This window comes from Lissotriton vulgaris, chromosome 3_1 (assembly GCF_964263255.1).
Source record: "Lissotriton vulgaris chromosome 3_1, aLisVul1.2, whole genome shotgun sequence".
NCBI classification, from domain to species: domain Eukaryota; kingdom Metazoa; phylum Chordata; class Amphibia; order Caudata; family Salamandridae; genus Lissotriton; species Lissotriton vulgaris.
Window position 1 is genome coordinate 996,750,217 of NC_141689.1, and position 22,852 is coordinate 996,773,068.

At 42.6% G+C, this 22,852-nt stretch overlaps 1 protein-coding gene across 21 annotated transcripts in view; it reads right to left on the reverse strand.

The window, feature by feature from the left end:
- PTPRD (protein tyrosine phosphatase receptor type D) overlaps nucleotides 1–22,852 on the reverse strand; it is a 2,576,377-nt gene that overhangs the window by 69,340 nt on the left and 2,484,185 nt on the right. For all 21 annotated transcript variants that reach the window (XM_086961360.1, XM_086961371.1, XM_086961369.1 and 18 more), the window contains 2 exons: nucleotides 20,127–20,246; nucleotides 18,794–18,948 (listed from right to left, as the gene is read on the reverse strand). In XM_086961360.1, the coding sequence (XP_086817486.1) occupies nucleotides 18,794–18,948; nucleotides 20,127–20,246 (275 nt within the window). The remainder of the gene's footprint in view (nucleotides 1–18,793; nucleotides 18,949–20,126; nucleotides 20,247–22,852) is intronic.

The following is a 22,852-nucleotide window of genomic DNA, read 5'->3' on the forward strand; positions in this document are numbered from 1 at the left end:
CCAGAATCCACATAACAACCACTTCTTTTGTGGTGAGTGAAAAAGCTCTCTGCAATTTGTGTTGGATTCCCTTTTATTTGTTTTTGTTTACAAATGACCTTCCAGGTCTCCTCTTCTATTGTAAGCAATTGACTACCTTTTTGCTATTGTAGAACAAACTTCATGGAACCCATTTCGACCTCCCGGCATCTCCAAATAATTCAACCTCTATGCAGCATAGTCTAAATTCTGCCTTTATCCTGTGCCTTGGTATTCTATTTTCATGCACACATATTGTTATCAATATATATATAAAAACAAGCAAATTTATGCTAAGTAATTTCTCTTTTAAAATCGGAGTAGGCCATTACCCGTTGCCTGCTGCCGCCGGCCAACGGTCGTCGCAAGCACTACCTCAGTAGTGCTGCGTACGTCCGTTGGCCGACGCGGCCCACCTGTTTTTCGAACGTTCAGCACTGGCGCAGAACATTAGAAACAGCCAACGGGTTAAATTAAACTTTTTATGTTATGGTTTTAAACGTAAAAATATCCCAGAAGCCTCCTTACGGCGGCTACTATGGCATGAGCTATGCTGCTGTGGCCACTGCCCGACCCAACCAATTGATGCCTGTTGCAAAGTCATCCTGTGCTCTGGGCACTCCCTGACTAGTTCTGGTTGTAACTGACTCTGATTGACCCTGGGCTCTGCCTAACAAGGCCCAGGACCAGTGCTATTCTGAACACACACAGAGAATACAGTAAAAACACCTACATACACTATAGCACAATATGGGTTAGGGTACCACTGTGATTGGCATGACCTCCCCTAAATGGCCCTAGTACATACAGGGCAAGGGGGTTGAAACTACCTTTAAGACCCTAGTATAGAACAGGGCAGTTTAGGGGACTGCAGCCTTTTCTGCATTTGCATGAGTGCACTGCTAGAGCCTGAGGTCTGTTTAAAATCAGCCCTGTGTTGTAGGACTGCTTTTAAAATGTAAATTGTGCACAGACTCACCTTTTGTGTTTGGGGCACTTAAAAATTAATAGACTATAATTTTTGGGCATGGTAAGTACCTGAGGGTCTCCCCTAAGTTTTCCATGGGTGGAGGATCAAGTACTTATGAGAAGAATCCTTCTAAAAACCTTTTTATATGCCCTGGGGTTAGTGACATTGCACATTTCGCTCCCCACATTGTTGTAGAGTTCTACCCAAAAGCGACTTTTGTGCTAGGCGCACTGTGAAATGAGGATCTGCAATATTTGTATGCATTCAGCATCCCTAAAGTCTTCGTAGGTGTTCCAGGGGTGGGGGTCCTGTAGGTATAAGCAGGGTCCTTATAAAACCTGCTTTATAGGCCCGCGTATTGGGGAAATTGCCCAGTTCATTTTTCCATTGCCAATCCCCAGCCCATAGGTTAACATTGAAAAGGTTATTAGTTAATAACTGGAGAAAGAAAAGCCATACAACTAGGATTAAAGGACTCAGTAGAATGGTAATAATAATTCCAATGATATGATATCGTTGACTATAATCTAAAATGTACAGGCAAGCAATTATAAGACTTTCTTGTCTGTAAGACAACATTCAGCCCTCTATTGCTCTGCATTGATTGGTCAGAGATAAGTGGATTAGCCTGGCTGCTTTGAAGAGGTGATAAATGACCCCTAGGGTTAGGAAACCTTTCTGGGAGGAGAGGTTGCAGGGCATAGGAATGCCAGAGTCAGGGTTAAGTGTAGTAAATAATGCTCTTCAAGGGAAGGAGACAAGCTATAGAAACTAGTTTTCATTTACACATTTTCCCTCTGCCCCGCAGCCAGAAGGGGGGATTGAGGAGGAATTTCCAGGTGTAAGGGGAGTGGGCCCTATGCAGATGAAGCCACCCTGTGGGCTGATTTTGTTAGTTCTGCTCCCTCTGCTAAAAATTCTTATGTATTGAATATTGGAAGAATAGTGGTTTATGGGTTGGCATTTTGCCACACTTTGGAGGAAGTGGTCATGCTCCGGGGTGTTGCCCTGCACCTCATTGAACAGGAGTGCCCTCCTGCGTGTCCCCAGAGAACACTGAATAAGTATCTGAGAGGGGCGGTGCTTCTCAGATCTGCTTTTGAAACCTAAGAGAATCAGAAGGGCCACGCTGAAGAGTTTGATGTATATTCACCAGGCCCTGAACTCTGGAGATTGCACCTTTTGCACCATCTGAAAACTCAGCCCTGTTGATCAAACCTGCTTCAAAATGACTAAAGAGTGGACTGCAAGCTACAGAGTTCACCTGGACCATCACCACAAAGAATCCCCAGCCTGGAGTACTACCAGTGGATTTGTAAGGGTTTTGTCCAAGTGGATTGTGGGAATCGAAGTCTCACACTTTCTACGACCCTCTTGGAGATTCCAGAACCTTGGACTTTGTTGGACACTTTGGGACCATCAAGAAGAACTTCAGGAAGGAGTTCTAACAGGATATGGCCTGCTGGAGGGGGCTGCATAAGACTGGTGAGAGATCCTACAGAACAACTGCTCAATGTAAATGTGTCAGTGTCAAAAGCAACAAAATGACCAAAAGTGGCCCTGTTGTATTCTAAGTACTTAAAAGCGACTAATCTTTAAGAATTCATATCTCTGGTTCTCTACAGTGGATTATTTTTATTTTGGTGTCATTTAAACGATACAAATATTTGTTCGTTTTATAAATTGGTGTTGGATTTTTAGTGTGTGTTGTGTTTTAAATATTTACGGAATTGGTGTTTTTAAATGCTTTACATACCTGTCTTTGAAGTTAAGCTCGCCTGCTCACAGCCAAGCTACCAAGTGTTGAGCATGGGATTCATTTTCTAAGACCTTTTTTGGGCACTATATCATGTCAGTGGTATTACTGCCCGTGGTAAATGCATATCTTCCACTTCTAATAATCCACTTTCCAACAATGCCATAAACAGTATATTGATCATTGCAATGAAGACCAAGCAGCAATCGTTTCACGAATCTAAAAAGCTGTTAGGCAAACGCTTATTGTCTGAGTTGCTTTTATCATACTGAACAATGGAAACATGTGTGGTAGACTTCAAAATCATACACTCAGAGTTCATCAAAGCAGTATCTGATTGCTAAAAATGAAACAATCTTGAAACACAAGTTTTGATGCCTAAAATAATATATTTCTGTGTTTCTGTGTGCTGTACCATGCAGCACACATAGAAACAGCAAAAATGAGGAGAAATAAAGCATTTCTCGTGGTCTTAAGTTTGGCGCTGCCCAATATTCTAGTCACCCTTGTAAATATGGGGCAGCATCAAAATCAATGGGTGTTGCGGTGGAACGCCCAACACAACACCCATTGCCTTCCCTTTTCACGCTAAGGGGTCTAATATTATAGCGGGTGGATCGCCACCACCCATATGGCGGTGGCGATCCGCCCGCCAAAAGCCACCGCCCGCCTACCTTTCCCCTCCCGCCATATTGCGATGTCGGGGGGGACACCGGCGGACAGGAAGACCATCCACCGGTTTTCCGCTGGTAGTCCTACCGGGTGGAAAAGCCCAGCAATATGGTGGCAGCGCCTGCACCGCCATCCACATCAGGATGATGGGGCGAGTGTCTTTCCATGGCGGAGACTCCGCTTCGGAAAGGCATGTGGTTTTGACATTGGGGGCCCGTTGCAGGCCCCCAGGGTGTTGGGGTGCACTCGTGGGGTACCTATGGTACACCCCTACATTTTAATGCACAAGGTAGCAGGCACCGCACGGTACCTGTCACGTTGTGCATTCAAATTCACAACATGCATTTCTCGCATTGCGGCGGTTGCTGCTTGCAGCACTGCCCGCTGCAATGTGACAAATGCAAGATGTGCCTGCCAGTGTGGCGGGCGCATCATAATGCCACTGGCGGGACCGCCGCAACAATGGCAGGCAGTTCCAGTTCCCGGTATGGTGGCAGGCGGACAAAGTCCGCCTGCCATCGTAATAGGCCCTTAAGTATACAGGCTCTGTTAATTCAGCAATAACATGCATGTTTGCACCCACCAACATTGGTTTGTGGGCTGCACTTGTTTTGAACATTCATCATTATTTTTATGGCACCTGGTTTCATGTGTTTTTATCGGTATGGCGCCTGCTTCAGGGGCCACCATGCAAATAAGTTAAATGTGCACGGGCGCCATGTGTATTTTAGCAGGCGCCCGCAATCATCATTATTTTTAAATTACCGTGATTGGGCGATGTGCTTTAATTTTTAGCGTGGTGCCCGCTTTTTTAATTTTAACTAATTAGAAACAATTGTTTCCAGCACCACTCATCCCCGCACCATTAGATCATTCCAACAACTTGGACCCTCCACTGGCTTTAGGGGTTGTAGGTCAGTGTTGGTATCACCCTATTGTATTTCGTTGGTGTGAGTTACTTAAGAAAGATGTTCTCAACGTTATTCACCTGCATTTCTATTTTTTTTTACACTTTTTATGTTTTTACATATTATAGGAACCCCTCCCTTCTGCTTAACATCCCATGCCCCTAATTCTTCATTACTCCATGGTGCTTCTCTGTTCTCCCTCCACCCAGATACATTGCCCATTTTTTGTTTTTCATTTTAAGGTATTTTTTCTTTTTTAACAGCTGATAACTGCTAAAAGATTTTTGTTTTCCTTTTTCTACGCTGTTGCACATATATATTTTTTGCCATTTTACTTTACTGTTTTTACATAGCTGTTGGCCATGCACACCATGGAATCTCTGTGTCGGATGCCTGGCTTCTAAAGGGACCAATTCCCTGGGCTTGGGGGTGGGGGACAGGGCCTGAATCCGTCTCTGCAACAGGGAATCCTCTAGACATGTCACAGCCGCTGTGGTCATTTCTATAAACTATTCATCAGCATGCTATGAGCACTAAAGAGTCACTGATGTAACCCAGGGGGCGCTGAGACCCCCAATGGCCCAGGGTAGGTGCTAAGCAGTGCCAGACACTTAGGGGCCCATTAGGATGTCGGGCGGATTGCCTCCGCCAGGGTAGCGGTGGCCACCGCCACCCTGGCGGAGACAATCCACCCGACATTCTTCCCTGCATTCCCCCCCCCACCATATTACGATGGCGGAGGGGACCGCAGCGGTGGGAAACACAGCCCGCCTGTTTTCCGCCCCGGTCGCCTTGCGGCCGGGGCAGAAAAGGGATAACATGGTGGCGGTGTCTATCAGACACCGCCAGCCATATTAGAATAGGCATTTTTCAATGCCTTTCCGTGGCGGCAATGCTGCCACGGAAAGGCATGCGGTGTTCACTCTGGGGGGCCCCTGTGGGCCCCCAGAGTGACGGCCAAAGGGGGGTGGCACACGCGGGGTACCTGTGGTACCCCCCTGCATTTGCATAATCGCAGCGGCAGGCACCGCGCGGTGCCTGCCGCTTCGATTATGCAAATGCGTGCATTTGTTTTTAACATTGTGGCGGGCGGTGCAGTGAGCACCGCCTGCCACAATGTTAATTTGAGGAATGCGCCCGACACTGTGGCGGGTGCATTCTAATGCCAATGTCGGGACCCCCGCCCTTTAGGCGGGCGGTCCCGATCTCTGTTAGGGTGGCGGGCGGACTCTTTCCGCCCGCCATCCTAATGAACCCCTTAAGGTGCTGCTGAGACATGCCAAATAAGTATTTAGGCACTGTAAAAAAAAACAAGCATTTGCAATGATCTTGCATTTGCTGAAGTTAGAGCTGTTGGAGTTAAAAATAACAATTTTTTTACTTAATTTTTTTATTTGTAGCGGAATAATTATAAGTGCATACCGCTATTGCCATTAGTATAAAATAGCAAAAGTAAAAAAAAATTCATTTTCAACGCCAACAGCTCTAACTTTAACAAATGCGAAACTGATTGCAATGCAAATGTGTGTTTTCATTGAAGACACCGTGATAGGCAGTCTTTAGTCAACTATTTCAATGTTCAAAGTACATATCAGTGGCTAAAAACGATTTTGAATGTGGCCTGTGATAAAATGAGCTCACATTAATAGGTAAAAGTCATTAATATTTCACACGTCGTTGGTCAAACAATGGGCTAAACTGAAAGAGTATGCAGCATTTAGAAAATATGAACTGAAGTCGTGTAGAAAACTACTTATTGGGACTCAAAACATAATGACCATTGCTAGCAGAAACCATGGAAATATTCACATTTGACTTTGCTAATGCAATGACACAAAAGATAAGGATTGTCCACATAATGGTGTCTGACATCCTCTAGTGACATTTGCACTTTACCATGGTAACGAAGAAATAAGCATCACCCCTTTTCATTTCATTAGTAGGAAATGAAGCCCTGGTTCAGACGCATTTTATCTGAACTGCCAAGTTTCCACAGCAGTCCTTGCTTTGGTTGTGAGTGTGTGTGTTTTTAGTTTGTTGTTGTACTACGCTATCAAAGTCTGGCTTTCTTATCAAGTTGACGGATGAAGGTACTACAAGAGAGCGCATTTTTCTTTGATGGGGAAGAACGGAGCTCTCTGTAACTGTGATAATGATGGAGCCCTAGTTGGGCTTTTTGTTTTTCATCATTCCTACAGCCTTTCAACTATAACGCGATAAGTCCAGCACGGCACATAAACCAGCCCCATTTCATCTCTTGTCTCGCTTTGGTAGCGGAGGCTCAGAATGACTCCCTGCGGTTTGATGGGAATCGAGAAAGTACAGATCTGTGTTGAGGACAACGGTAGGCTGTTCACGTGCACATCTGCGTGTGTAGCAGGAATGCGACAGCGGGGCCAGAGATCATATTTTTAACTCTTGACTGACTGTGGAACTGGGTGACCAACTTGTGGCATGGGTTGCCACCGCAAAACCTATGTAGTCACTACTGAGTGCTACAGCTAGTGCTTAGTTTGTAAAAGAATAAGTACTGAGGCACAACGTTTTGCTCAGAAACCCGCGGACGGGGCTATGAAATGTCAGGCTGCTGAATACCAAAGTTGCTTAGCCTTGATTGCACCTCATGCCTCTTTAATCCACCACAAGACATTCATTCCCTGTTTCTTTATCTCACTCTTGCAGATTCTTTTCAATCCATGCTTTTTTCATTGACACTCTTTTCTGTCTTTCTCTTTCTTTCCTCCTTCTGTGGTTTTTTCGTCTCTTGTACTGAATTCAAGTCTGGCTACAACAAATACAAAATACAATCAGTTTCTTAGGTCATAGCATGCAACCCTGCGGGTACTGCAAGGTTATTTGCCTGCGACCTTGTCCTGTGCCCTCTTCCAATGCTTGCTGTCCCTCTATGACACGGTCAATGATAATGCCCAGGTAGTACTGGGTAAAGGATATCCTTGGACCTCCTTCTTCCCACAATACCCACGTCATGGCTTACAATGTATTGCCTTGTCTTAACAATAATTGTTTCAGAATATGGTATGCACACTCGGTTGCCAATCCAAGGTCCTGAAAATGGATGCCAAACAAAACAAATGTTCAGCTAGTGGCAGGCAATCACAATCCGAATCTCATTAGAGATTCAAATTTTGTTGTCAGCTTACCAAAGTCGAGCAAAATTTCACTTAGCTTAGACTAGGTATGTTCATCACACAGCACAAGCCATTTTGTTGGCGACAAAATGCACAATGCTTCTTTAAATATACATAAAAGACAGTGGCCTGTTCACACAGTTGGTCAGATGAATGTGAATTTGCCCGTTCTGGGACCACAACATCTAAAAAGTCTTATGCAGCTCGGCACAAGTTCTACCAAACCTGAGTTTACACAAAGAAAAAAACTATTTGCTATCAGAGGCAGTCACAGCAATTGCAGTGCAAGGCATTCTGCTGTTTCCAAGAGAAGAAAGGCTACACAAGCCATTAAGCAAGCATGCCTTCTACAAAATTGTTATTGCCTCAATATTTTCATTCAAGCAGCGACAACATTTGTCTTCAATTTCTGAAAACATGATTGAGTCAGTCCCACGAGCCGAGGTATGCTCAATGTCCCGTGATGTGGCGTGGCAGAAGTGCTGAAAAAAGGAAAATCAGGAGGCGAGTAGGGCCATTTGTGTCCTGAAATTGCTGCCTGAGCATGTTAAGAGGTTGACTTTATTGATTAGACTGTAGCTCTTTAAATGCTGATCCTTTGCTGACACTTCAGTGATCCGGCAAGTAAAGACAGGCTAATTACTAGATTTTACAGATCATTTAATTGGAAGCAGAGTCAGTAGCACGTGGACAAAAGCATCACTTTGGGAACTCCTTGACATATCTCAGTGGCTAAGTTTCCCATTACTGTTTCAGCCACAGCTTGTTGCCTGGATATTTATATTACCATAGCAATGAACTGGATGAAGTGAAGCAGGTGGAGTGCCACTGTGTACTTCTCAGTGATACTCTACGTTCAATGCAAAGCATGGTCGTTCCATCCTTGCCTGAACTGGGATGCAGACACATTATAGAAGTATATCGAGTTTATATTTTAAGGTTAAATATTTTTGATTTAAATACTAGTATAGATTGTTCAGTTAATAATTAAAGAGGGGGACACATAGCTGATAAGCATGCACGGATTTGGTGTGGAGCAAAAACATCCACCTAACATTACCAAGAGCAAAGTTTGTTAGCCAAAAATGGAAAACGTATTTTTCACAATAGAGAGTTGTGCGACATAGGAGAGAGAGGGTGGATGTAAATGTAATAACTCAACAGGTGCAATTTCTATGTGTATATACATATATGCCCATATATAATATACATACATGTCCAACTCATAGTTTGAAAAATAAAACAGTTCCTGAGCATCTTCAGAATACCTTTACATGAAGTAATATGGCTGATGTTGGGCATTGAGACACGAGGCCGTTCAATGTCATCACCAGTGATCCTTGAGGCTGTTACCATCTTAGGCATTGTTCTGTGATCCTTCCCCCACCACTTACAGGTGAGTGGAGGAATGAGTGAGACCCATGAGATCACTCGTTATAGGGACTATTTGAAACAAAGCCTAATGACTGTCTGAAGAACCAGTGCCATACACATAATTGTTTAGCAACTGCACATTCAATTACAATGCCTCAATGAAAACATTTCCTTGGGCGTCTTATACTTAGAGGTACAAAATACTGGGGTTTCTGTAAGCAATCCTGACTTACAATTATGACAGAGAATTGGGGATATGCCTCAAATGTTTGGTGCTCAACCTTTGGAAACATGGTTCATTAGATTATTGCCATGTTCGTTATTATATCTATCTCATATTACCGGAAACGATCATTGCTAACTATTTTGTGAAAGATATTTAATGAAAGTCACTGCAGAATCAGTGGTTGCCCACTTACACAAAGTGAACTCTATTCCCCTTTTTGAACAATGAACCCCTAAGTTTCTAGTGTCAGCCAGTAGGCTGGTATTCACTGTGGAAAAACATGTTCTCGCGTGATAATGAAAGGTGAAGTACTCAAACTGAATATTTCCACCTTTAATGCTGCAGGCATAGGTGATCAAGACAGGTGTGCTGTTCCCTCCATTCAATCTGATAAAACCTATGTACCACAAGAAATGAACGGAAGAGACTTAGGATTCTGAATCTGGCCTCATAAATTCATATTCAGTTCAATAAACATTTCAACAGCCACTTCTACCCATCTCACAACTCTTCTGAAGATCTACCATAAAATATGGTTGATGTATCCATGTTTCCATAGATTAAAACGTTAAAACAAATATATATTGAGAACTGCAATCTACTTTACAATTATATAAGTGCAGTCCCTTACATTTTACCATGAAGCTTACAGACACTTTGTACTGTCTCCTACAAACTCAACCTCGTCAGCCCATGAACATTTGAATAAACATTTTGGAAAAAAATTACATATTACTTTTTAACATTTTAATAGTAAAAGAACAGTTTTACAACTTTCTATTCAATAAGCAAACCGAAAGTGGCAAAGAGAGCACAATACCAAACAGGCAAATTGTTGGGTGAAAAACCAAACCCATACAGCCTTTCTAGTCTGCGCTCTCAACAGCCCCTAAATTAATCTTAGTGTTGAGAGGCTGCTTAGACAATTCTAAGAGCGGTAGGCTCCCTAACACAGATTATTGAGGATGATCTCAAACATTTTAGAAAAACAACTCTAAAAGGGTAATGTCCTTGTTGAGTACTCAGGTTCGTGTGTGTACAATATTCTACATAACTGTTTTGGATTATGTCAAAATACATGTTTTGAAGTCAGTTATACTGCAGCTAATGACAATATGTTTCCTACATTTCCTGTCTCCGTTTTGGTTTTAAATCGTTTGCAAGTACAGGGTCGTAACATTCATGTCTAAAAAACACAGAGCTAAATTGGAAAAAGATCATATGAATTCAAAGGGACATGAATTAAACAGACATCCAGAGGGAGACAGGCAAAATATGTTAATGCTACAATTGACTTTAGGAGGCTAAAAAATACTAGAAACTAGAGCTTTTGTGACAGTAATGTCGGATCAAAATAAAGTCGTGCTAAGCTTAACAACTGTGCCCTTCATCCAAATATGTTCCAATTCGGAGCCCATGGATATATGGGAATACGCGTACAGCTGGGAAAACTCAGTAAATCGCTTCTCCAGGACTCAACTATTAGGTTATAAAAATATTTTTACATTTCCTACAGATGGCTGAATTCTTTTCTTCACCAGTAACTCTAATTCCAGAATTCATTACGGACAGCTGCTGGCTCCAATAAACTTAACAGCTTTTCCCGCACTCTGCTGCAGCAGTCAGGGTTCTTTTCGCTTATAGGGTATACTATAGAGACAACATAACCGCAAAGAAATTAATAGTTATAAAACACTTTTGGGTAAAACCAATAATTGTGAGTGGAGAGGATATGCAATTTCTAAATGTAGCACAATCAAAGGGTAATGTTTAAAGCAGAACTATATCACTCGAATAGTTCTGTGACGCATTTTTATACTATTTCAAGTTATACCTTATAGACTCTCAGTATAAACCCCAGTCTAATTTCAAAGCAATAGTAATGCTTCTTCTATCTGCTGACATTCAACACAAAATGCATTCTCGCATTACATGCTTTTCCTTCAGTGAATGGAAACCCACAGACACGCTCCATCACCTCATGTCGCTTTTCTTTGTACATCAACCTCATGGTGGATTAACAACGAATGATGATGTTCGTTTCATGATTTATTCAAAGGAGGACCTTAAGAGCAGAGTGGTGGGGTGACTGTCTGGTTGAGACATGCAAACGTGTTCAAGTCCACACTAGTTGTAGGAATGAGCTGTAGAAATAATATAATACAATACAATGTAATTACTCAATCAATCAATCAGGGGTTTATAAAGCGCAACTACTCACCCGAAAGGGTCTCAAGGCGCTGCAGGGGTGCGCAGCTCCTGGGAGTTCATGGTGATTCATCGAAGAGCCAGGTCTTGAGGTCCTTCAGGAACTTGGAGAGTGTTGGTGTCTGTCTGAGGTGGCGAGGGAGGGTGTTCCAAGCCTTGGCCACGAGGAAGGAGAAGGCGCATCCTCCTGTTCTGGTCTCCTTGATGCGGGGTACTGTCGCAAGAGAGAGCTGGGCTGAGCGAGGGATCTTTGGGGGGCGTGGAAAGAGAGGAGGTTCATGTAGGTGGGTCCGGTATAGTGGAGTGCTTTGTGAGTGAGAAGCTTGAAGGTGATTCTTTTCTCGATGGGAGCCAGTGTAGAGCCTGTAGGGGTTGACTGATGTGGCAGTGGCACTGTAGGTTGAGGACTAGTCTGGCAGCAGCATTCTGGATATTGTGGAGTTGCGGGGGAGGTTCTTGTTGATCCCGACATAGAGTGCATTGCCGTAGTCTAGTCTGCTGCTGATGAGGGAGTGGGTGACAGTTTTCCTGTGTTCGATGGGAATCCAGATGAAGGTATTACGGAGGAGGCAGAGGGTGTGGTAGCAGGAAGCGGTGACGGCATTTATTTATTTGAAAAGTTTTATATAGCGCTGGCTAGACCCGGAGGTATCAGAGCGCTTTACATGAAGAACATTGTTTCAGAACATAGTTACAGAGTTATATAATTTGCTGGAGAGTTGCATGACATAGAAAGGGAAAAGTATAATGTAGATACATGAGTTGCAAAAGCATTGAATAAACAATTGAAACAAGCATTGGCATAGCCAATAGGTCTCGCATCTGGGAGCCCATAAGTGTTTAGCCATGCAACAGTTGGTGTTGTTGCACCAAGGATATTCTGCTGTATAACTAAATACCTATAGGGTCTAAAAAGCTAGACCTATTGGCTATGCCGATACTTGTTTGATTTTTGTTGTTGTTTTGTTTAAGTTGCCAGATCATACAATAGCTGGACATGGTTTTTGTTAACAGTTCTTTGCCTCAAATAAACTTGTTTTCATTGCTCTGAACGTTGTTTCCATTCTGGTTGTAGGAAGCAGTCATTCCTGGGGTGTGGGGGCTGCCTAGCTATGCCCATGCACCGAACTTTGCAAATGAGAAAAAGCCTGGTGCAGGCGCAATTTACAAGTGAGCCCCAGGCAGCATGACTCACTCACACAAGAGTTCATGCACCTGGCAGTCCATTTTGAGTTCGGAGTCCAGGATGATTACGAGGTTGCTTGCATTTTTCATGGGGAATGGAGGGTTCCTGAGAGTGGGGGGCCACCAGATGTTGTTCCAGGTGCCGGGGTGTGGACCCATGATGAATACATCGGTTTTGTCCATGTTGAGTTGTAGGCAGCTGTTCTTCATCCACCTGGTGACTGCTTCCATTCCTTCATGAAAGTTGTATTTGGAGATGTTGGGTTTGTTGGATAGGGAGAGGATGAGTTGGGTGTCATCTGCGTAAGATATGATGTTGAGTCCGTGTGATCTGAAGATGAAGGGCCATGTAGACGCTCAACAGGGCGGGGCTGATGGAGGATCCTTGGGGGACTCTGCAGGTGGTCAGTGTGGGTTATGATAGGAAAGTTGGGAGTCTGATCCGCTGCGTTCTGCCAGAGAGAAAAGAGCGGATCCAGTTGAGGGCCTTGTTCCAGGTTCCTACGTCGTGGAGTCTGTGGGCTAGGGTGCGGTGTAAGACTGTGTTGAAGGCCACAGAGAGGTCTAGGAGGATGAGGGTCACGTCTCTCCTCTCGAGGAGGGAGAGGATGTCGTCTATCGCAGCGAGGAGGTTGAGTTTTGTGCTGGGATTCCTCCTAAAGCCTGATAGGGAGGAGTCGAGGATGTTGTTTTCTTCTATGAAGGAGGCAAGTTGACTGTTGATGGCTTTTTCAATGACTTTCGCTGGATACAGGAGTAGGAAGGTCAGTCTGAAGCTCTTTGGTCATGGGGTCCGCCAAGGGTTTTTTCAGGAGGGGGTTGATCTCAGCATGTTTCGAGTCATCTGGGAAGGAGGCGGTCTTGAAGTAGCGGTTGATGATTTGTCAAAGATCAGGGGCGATGATGTCTGCGGCTCTGTGGTAGAGGAGGTGGGGGTAGGGACCCGTGGGGGTCCCTGAGTGGGGTGACTTCATAGTCTTCAGGGTGTCTTCAATGATAAAGGCGGTCCAGCATGTAGCCTGCAGTTGTCGAAGATGTCGTAGATGATCTTGATTTTGCAATGGAAGAAGGTGCTTAGTCTGTTGGAGAGATCCTGGGAGGGTGGGATGTTGATACTCTCCCTGTTGGGTTGGGCAACCTCTGATGATGCAGAAGAGTTCTTTCTTCCTTGAGTATCTGATGAGTTTGTGGTGGGCGGTGGTGGCTGCTTTGGGGAGAGGTGTGGTGCCGCGGCCAGGGTGACTGACGTTGGAATCTGGGGATTACGGTTCGATCCACGGTGCCGGCGGCAGATTGGCCCAGCACCATGTGACTCTGGGCAATAGCTTGCTTAATCTTCCCTTCGGCCCCCAGTGCCTAGAGACCCTTGCGGGTGATTGTTTGCGCTTTACAAATGTGGATTATATTATATTGAAGTTATCGAGGTCGGTTGTGGTTTTGGAGTTCCTGAAAAGCTTCTCGAGATGTCTGCAGGTTCGTCTAGATTCTCAGAGTTTGGTGGAGAACCAACTAGCTTTCTTGGCATGTGGGTTGGAAGTTTTCTTGAGGGGGGGATGGTGTTGACGCAGTCGGTGATCCAGTTGCGTTGGGTACAGACTGCGGTCGTTGGGCCGACACCAGTGGCGGTGGTAGCAGAACTGCTGAGGGAGGTGGTGATCTGGTCGTCAGAGGGACTTGTTTCAACTCCTGCGCTGGAGCTGGTGAGGAAGTTTGTGGGTGATGTATGCTTTGAAGGTGAAATGGACGCAGCAATGATCCGTTCATGGGAGTTCAGAGGTGTGGCTGAAGGTGATGGAACTTCCTGCTGTGAAGATGGGGTTGAGGGTGGGTCCTGCTGCGTTCTTGAGTTCTGGTGCGATCTGTTTTAGTTCATTGTTGTGGAGTTTGTCCATGAGAGATGTGGAGTTGGGGTCTTGGAAGTCTCCCAGCAAGGTGGTAGTTGGTGGAGGTGATGGCTTGCGGGGTGATGATGTCGGTGATGGAGTCGGAGAGCGGTGCACAGGGTCCGGGGGTCTGTAGATGAGTGTGCCTCGGAGAGTGGTGGATGGGTTGACCTGTATCTTGAGGTGGAGGTGTTCCATCAGGTCCGTGGGCCAGTTGGTGTAGGTGATCAGCCGGCGGTTGGACTTGTGAACAATGGTGATGCCTCCTCCGGGGCGGTTGGGCAGTCTTTCCGGGTGATCTTGTAGCCTCCGGGGATGGTGATTGCGATATCGGGTCCCGAGGTGGAGTTCATCCAGGTTTCGGTAAGGAAGGCGACGCCAGGAGTGGTGCTGTCAGCGGCATCTCTGTGGACCGAGCAGACGATGAGTAGGATACATTCCACGGTTTGGGGTGTGATGGAGTTGTTACTGGAGGTGGGTCCTGGGTCTCGGTGAAGGTGAAGGAGTGGCGGCAGGTGAAGGGTCCATGGGTGTTGAGAGATGATAAGAGCTTGCAGTTGTTCTTGCCGACGTTGAGTGCGCAGAGAGCCAAGAAGCTGTAGCACAGGCGGGTCGGGAGGACTAGGGTTCCTGACGCTGGTCGTGGTCGGGTCGCAGACGGGCTTGCCTTTAGCGTGCCAGCGGTGCAGCCGCACAGCTGGCACCATTAAGTAGTGATTGAGGGGAGGGTGGGACAGCTGGGAGGCGGAAGCAGGAACACGCGGGAGCAAGAGGGGTCATGGGGGCAGCAGCGGTGGGAGAAACAGAGGCAGAGAAAGGAAATCAAAGGAAAAAGGCGCTGATAAAATAAAGTAAAAAGAATGAAATAAAGGGAAGTGCAAACTAAATTAAGAATTAAGATGCAAGAGGACATAGGGCTAAAAACAGAGCTAGGAAAACAAAGCAGACAGAGAGAGACACAGGAGCGGGGTGAGGCACCGGCCTCGCACAACGGACAGCCAGGATGCAGGGAAGAGGCACTCACAGTGGAGTTGTGTGCTGAGAGAGCAGTATCCCGACCAGAAGGTCAGGGGTCTTTCTCATCTCAGCGCACAGCTGCTGCCATTAAGTAATTACTAGTGTTCTCTCCAGTGACAGTTATCTAGCTTCTTGCCCGTAGTGGTGGGCTTATTGGTCAAAAGTGCATTTTGAGTATTGTAAAACGTTTTGGGTTATTCCATTTTAAGAATGATTAGGATGCCCAATAGAAAAGTAGTTATGCCCTATTTTTTCCTATTTTGTCAGATGATTTTCTGAACACTTCCTGCTGTCCCTTTAGTTCTTAACCCTTTAGAACTTAATGTTTTTGGGCTGATATTTAAGTGGTTTAGGTTCTGCTTTCAAGTTACACAGTACTGCAGGGTAGGATTGCACCCACTTCCCACCCCTACAGTAACTTAAGAGTTAAGAAATGGGGAATAACTTTGCAGAACCGGTTATATCATCCCGGATTTAGCATGGAATTCTCTATTCCATGGTGTTAAACACAGATATTTAACCTGCTATAACCAGGTGTAAACTTCTGTTGGGGTTTTGTGCATAGAGAGGGAGAGTGAGGCTACTGAAGGGAAGAGAAGCAGGAAATACTGCCCGGCAAGGGAGTGCATTACATGATCCTGCTGTACCTCAGTATATGGTCAGACTCGGGAACACATCAACCAGAGAGATTTATCGGCTCAAATTTCTAGATGGTAAAAATGGATTTGATGTTCTTTCACCTGTGAAACTGAGGTGCAACAACACAAAGCATCTCATGATTGTGAGGGACAGAATTCTTCACAGGAATTTAGCTTTGCACAACTCGTAATCATGGCTATAGTAGGCACTTTTACTAACATATTTCCAAAATCTAAATGCGTAGCATTCATCAAAGATAAAACATACATTCTTAAGATTTAGGAGTGTTCTGTAAACTGAAGTTAAAGAAGTTAAAGAAAGTGGTTCAAGTGATTTCTAGGAAAAGGAGGCTTTTGGGCTTAGAAGAGGGTGGTTCAGGAGCAAAAAAAGTAAATGTAGTCAGTTGTTCTATGATAAGGCCACTAGAAGCGAGATCTACAGAATACAATTTATGACCACCTTTAAATTAGATACTTTTTCTGATTTGTGTTCCAAAGGAAAAGTGGAGAAGCACAACTTAGGTCTAATATATATGTATATATATTGAAGATTTCTGAATCTACCTTTCACAGAGATCAAAAGTCTCCTTCTGCTGCAGCTATTTCATCATCTCTACTAACTGTTCTTTTAATTGGGGTGGGGTTGTAGTTTTTCAAACCACAGCTATCTGTTGCAGACATACAACTCTATAAAACTGAATTGCATTTTAGCATTTGTCGGTTTGCTCCCAAGCCCCAAAATGTGCTTATTTAATTGCAACAACCCTGTTCTCACAGAGAAAACGTTCATAACCTCCCACCAAAGGGAGTTCAGTTGAGTGTAATGCACTGAAAAATATGTAAGGTAGGTCAGTATTTGCATTGCTTCATCTAGAACATATATCCCTTGCCTTTGGACAGATTATGTGTAGTCTGTGCAGTGTAAAATATTCTCTGTGGAGAATTTTATATTGCATCAACTTAAATTTCATATGTCTAGAGACAGATGCTGAGTGTTCCAAGATCTTTACCCACTCCCCATCAATGGATGCTGTGTAGAGGTCTGTTTCCTATCAATCCCTTAGCATTGTTAGTTTAACATTAGTTTATTCAGTGATTGCACGGTATAACATAGTTGTGGCCCTCTTGCAGTTGGGGGTGACAACTAGCACATTGGTGAAGGCATATAGGGTAAAGCAAGTTTTTCAATTTCAGACAGCAGAAACTTGTTCCCAAATTGCGTGGATTCATCAGTATTAGCAATCGTCCTATCCATGTTAACTTCCACAGTCTCTCAACCCTTTTGAAATATCTGTATTTAAAGATACTTAAAAGACTTTTTTGCCCATTCCAACAGTAACCCTGGATACTCACCAAAGTATCATGCAAAGGGAATAAAACACTAATTACTCCTATTGGCCTTTAGCTCAGATATCTGAATGAATCTCTCCAATTGCTTAAGTATCGGAACAATATTGGTTCCTTGGTTATTATTATACACATGCACATCATCGGTGTGCATACAGGGATTTTAAATGCCATACCTATATTAGTATAATGCCAGCCTCCAGTGCATCTGATCTCTCCCCATAATAGCCACCAATGGCTCTATGGTGGGCGCGAATAGCATAGGTGAGAGTGGACACCCCAACTGTTCCTCTCTGTATCTCCCACATTTCAGAATTCACTCTACCATGCTACTCTCTCACGCCCAAAGCCCATAACCTCAAACACCTGAAATAAGTGATCCAACCAAGGGTATCAAGAGCCTTCTCCATATCTATGGAAGCCACATTTGTGTGAGCTCCACTCGAAAATTAATTATGTTGTACAGTTTCCTGATATTCACTGAGGTGCTTCTGTCAGGAATAAATATTGATCGCTCTGGGTGTATTAAGCTTATAAGAGTCCCCACCATCATTCTCATCAGCTCCATAGCCAGAATTTTATAGTCCAAGTTCAAAATGAACTAGGGTCTATAGGAGCCCAGTTCCACAGGGTTCCAATGTGGCATTTGTATCATATTAATTAAGGGACTAGAAAAACCCGAATGGACAGTGGAACCTTCTTACTGTCAGCACCTCATCTACAATTACTCCATTAATAAATCCCCTTCCATCTCTATAGGGGTATGTGTGCACACCAAACAGCACCCACCATCACAGTGCTTGTTCCAGCAGGAACTCGACAATTCTAACAAAAGCACAGGTGCACCAAAACACACAAAAGATATAGCAAATACAAGTCAAAATCCAAAAGATAAAGAAAGCAAGGCTCCTCAATTTTGATCTCTTTATTCCATTACATGGTAGGAAAAACAGTACAGCCTACGCGTTTCGTCCCAGTGTGGACTTCTTCCGGGCTGTGGAAGTGCCATCAACCAGATCATATCTATATATAACCATACAAATATCTTCCAAGAACTTTTTCATGTTCACATTACTATGTAGAATGCACTATGCAGAGTACATTAATAGCAGTTTGAACTATCCAGCTTGAAGCAGGCGTTTTGAATCAATTCCATCAACACCCTTAACAGGATGACATCTTGATCACCACTGTTCCTAGAGAATTTCAATAACCCACATGTGCCATGTCCTGTTTTACACTTAAAGTGTCAAGAGAGAATAAGTAGGGTCAGTTTATGATATGACTTTTGTCACCTGACCCACTCTTCATTTTCATTGGAATGACATCTTGAAGGACAATGGAACAATGCTTTATACTCAATAAACACTACATGTGCTCAATATACTGTAGAAAACATGCTTCCAGCCAAAGTAAACAATAGGATATGATATTTTTTGTACCTGCAATGGACAACCATTGGTCCTGCATCAGAGGGGTTACATGTCTTGACCCTTCTTAGGAACGCTAAGAATGGCGTTGGATGTTCTGGAACTCCATGGTCAGGCCAAGCTGTAAACTGGAATTGCCTAACCTCTCTCTTCTCACTTGACCCATTCTGTAAAACAAAAGTCTCAGACTTAGCAAAAGATTTCTGAAATTGAAAATACATGAGGTTTGTTGGACTGGTCATCCAACATGTATCCGGTTAAAAAAAGGAGTACCTTTATTATGGGCTGGTCTGGAAATGCATATCCTGCTCACAATGTCGTTTATGACTGATTGGTACTACAAAGGCAAAGTAGGGTCATGTGTTTGGTGGACAAGGCATTTCTATGATGAATAATTTTGTTGGCAATGCACTTAGTGATATTCTGAATAGTTCCAGTTGTGATTTCAAATGTAGTATTCTGTCTGGCACCATCAATGATGTATTGGGCAATGTCGTTACAGTAGTATGGTGTTGTTTACCATTATATTATTTTTTAGATTTTGAATGGTGACTTTACTTGCAAAGAGTATTACATTGTGAAAATGTTTATGCTGCGTCGTAGTTCAACAACCAAAATTTCCATAGTTTTAATCATTCTTTAAAGTACTACAGTTCTTGCAAAACTCAATGCAGGATTATAAGCCATTAAAGAGAAAGCAGCAGCCTATGTAAAAAACATCAAGATCCTTTCTTGATTGGGACAGCAAGAACTTTCCCTAAGTTTAACTTTCTAGGCACTAAAAATCGTCTGCATTATTTGAGGCAGAAAGGACAGGTATAGCTCTACAATATAAAACGTTACTACAGAAAGAATAATAAACAGAGTACAGCGAACAGGCTGGTAAAAGTAAAAGAAGTGGTGCAGGCTGGAAAAAATACAACCGACAAAAAGAACGAGTAGAGGAATAAATAAATGTGATAGAGAAAACAGAAATAAAGAAATTCAAATAAACAGATAAATATTGAGTGTTACAAAAGACGAGGCAGACACATTATTGAGCTGTGATCTTACTAAGTACACAAATTCTGCTTCAGCTTTTCTAAATATTTTTTTGACTTAATGCTTAGCCATTTTAAATAAAAAACAAGGGTTTTGATCATTTTTCGGTTAGAATTTGAAAGGAAAAGCAGGCCATTAATTGGAGCATGAAGAATTAAAGAGCATTATTTATGTCCCATTGTCAAGTACATCTTTTTTTCTCTTACCAGTAGAATTCAATGGGAATCGGTAGCATGCATGAATGGGGTCAAACATGGGTTTCTTTGACACTAAACCACTGCTGAAATAAAAACCTAATCCATACCTTATAAAGTGCAAATGTTCTAACGCAATAAGTTGCCAGCTCAACAGTATCCAGAAGCGTGACTTGAATGAGGGCATATGTTTCTGTACCTCTGCTAGGCCAGTACTGATCACATTTCACCTACAATAAAAGAAGCACAAGTATTAAAATATGCATATACAATAAATTGTAACGGTGAAAGAATAAAAAAAAAACATTATAAATGAGCAATTGGCAAATCAATTTCAATTAGTAGATTCTCGCTTTAATTTTGTTTGCCTAATTGAAAACAAGCAGGATCTCTACTGCTTCTTATGTAAGGAGCTTTATCTGGTACGTTCGGGACCAACAGTAAAGGAAAATAGTGTTGTAATGTTTCTGCTACTTTCCTGTTTATTCATAGTGAACACCAAATAAATGGGATTCTTATCTCTAAGCTTTAATAATGTGCGACACAAGTCTTAATTATAACGTGACTTTTCTGCTGTTTACTAAATGACTTAGTTGCATTGATATTGCAATAAAATACGTAAACAAATTTAATTGGGAAAAGAAGAGAGATTTCTGTAAAAATTAAACAAGTAAACACTAACTCAACAGTATTAAAAAAGAAACAGCTGTTATGAATTTCTAGTATCTCGACTAGCAGAGGGTAAAGACTGTCCTTGTAGTTCACCCATAAATCCCTTTCTTTTCCACAATTATCAACATGAGCATACATTTTTTCTAACTTTTTAGAATAAATGTCTATTTTATTTCTTATTTTATTATCATTTCAATCATATATCGAAAGGAAATTTGCTTTCTAATGTTACCTAGCATACATTTAACAATTTTAGTGGCAGATCACATAATGACAGTCGGTCAAGTAAATATAATGTAGAGGAGATCAACTGTATTAAAACATAGCATGTGAAAATCAAGTATAAGGTTTGTAGCATTATATTACAAAGCCTTTCAAATTATCATTTTGTAAGGTGGAGTAAATACATGCAGTATTATTATGATCTCTGGACTTGAGTTAAACCCAATTCAATGTATTTATCCAAAATATTTACATATAATTGCCCATAAATCAATTTGCCCAAATTGTGTCCCATCATGAAGTCTCACAGCCCTATTCATTGCCCACTGAAAGGTGTCCACTTTGTTATGTACACTTTATAAAGTGAATCTGTACTGGCTACAGCTCACTCCTAAAGCATATGAATGGGTGTTTTTGTTCAGAGGATGGTTGTGTGCTTTAGCATGGCTGTCAAAAGGGAAAGGCTGATGGGACTCTTTTCTCGAGGGTGTTTTCATGTTGTGGCTCACTCCCCATTACAATATCCTTTTCATAAAAAAAGAGGTATTGGTTCTTCTTTTTGTAATGCAGCTAACACTACATTACCACCAGGTGGCGCCAAATACTGTGTTTCTCACTTTCTCAAACCTATGTTTTCTTATATTTCTAGGTGCAGAAACCCAACAAAGATTCTGAAAAAGTTTTCGCCCTTGGACCACCTATCCTTCTGCATGCGTGCACTGTTTATAGCATTTACCTAGCTATAAAATTGTATTAGTTACTGCATGACCTGCAGGCATCATAGGAAGCAGTGATTGCCTCCCCTTGTTTCCTAAATATGTTGTCTGCAGTTCACACACAAACTCAGAATTTTCGAGTTGTGTATATGTTTTAGTCTTAGACGTACAGCTAACTATTCTCTGTGCCTGTGCAATGATTCATGACATAGCCAATAGACTTCACCGGTTAGTGGAAGTACAGAAACAAAGAGCATTAGCTCATCTGACTGTTTGTATACGTGTAGTTGGTCCTGGAAACACAGAAGTGTAGTTCAACCACTGCTTTATGTTTCAGTGCAAGCACACATTATCAGCTGAACATGTTCACTCAAGGAGCTTGTGGGTGGGAACATGCAATGCAGCCAACATGAATTCACTCTTAAAGGCTCCAAGGTCCACACCAGGGAGATGGTTAAGCAAGGAACTATGAGACTTCAGGATAAGGCCCTCATCTTCGCACAGCTTGAGCTACATTTCTTCTGTTACACCTCTAAAACGATTACAGACTACCAGAAATTCTTAAAATGGGTAGACATTTATTATTAAAGATAACATGTACTATTGATGTGAACAGACATTTACATTTCAAATATTCTTCAGAGCCAAGTAATAATTCCTTGTTTTAATGAAACCATGAGCAAAAACAAAATTATAAAATGAATATGAATAAATATTGGCTGGCTGCATACTTGTCACATCAATTATATCAGGGTGAGGATTGCGCTATATAGAACTTTATAAATAAATAAATAAATGAATAATTAAATAAGCGAAGACAGTTCCTAATTGTGGGCATGACCTCCAATATGGAAGTTTAAAAAAATCACTATTTATATAACAATAGTACATTCCTGCATAAATAACTTCCTTTGAATCTCTACACCCATTCGGACTCCTACACTGCAAAGTTCACATTTGGGCCCCCTCATCGATAATTGGGCACTGGACACACAAAAACAATGTTTAGTGCTCCATTTGTAAATTGAATGTTCACGTGGCTTGTGAATCGCATTAGAATCAGTAACTCATTTTTCCTAGATTGTTCTGTAATGTAATTTTGATTAAGATGAGTTGACCCACATAAACATTCTCTCAAAAAAATCGAAAATACTCAACACTTAAATATTCAGCCAGTTCCAATTGAACAAATGCTAGATGATTTTTAAAGAATTCTCCACTGCATC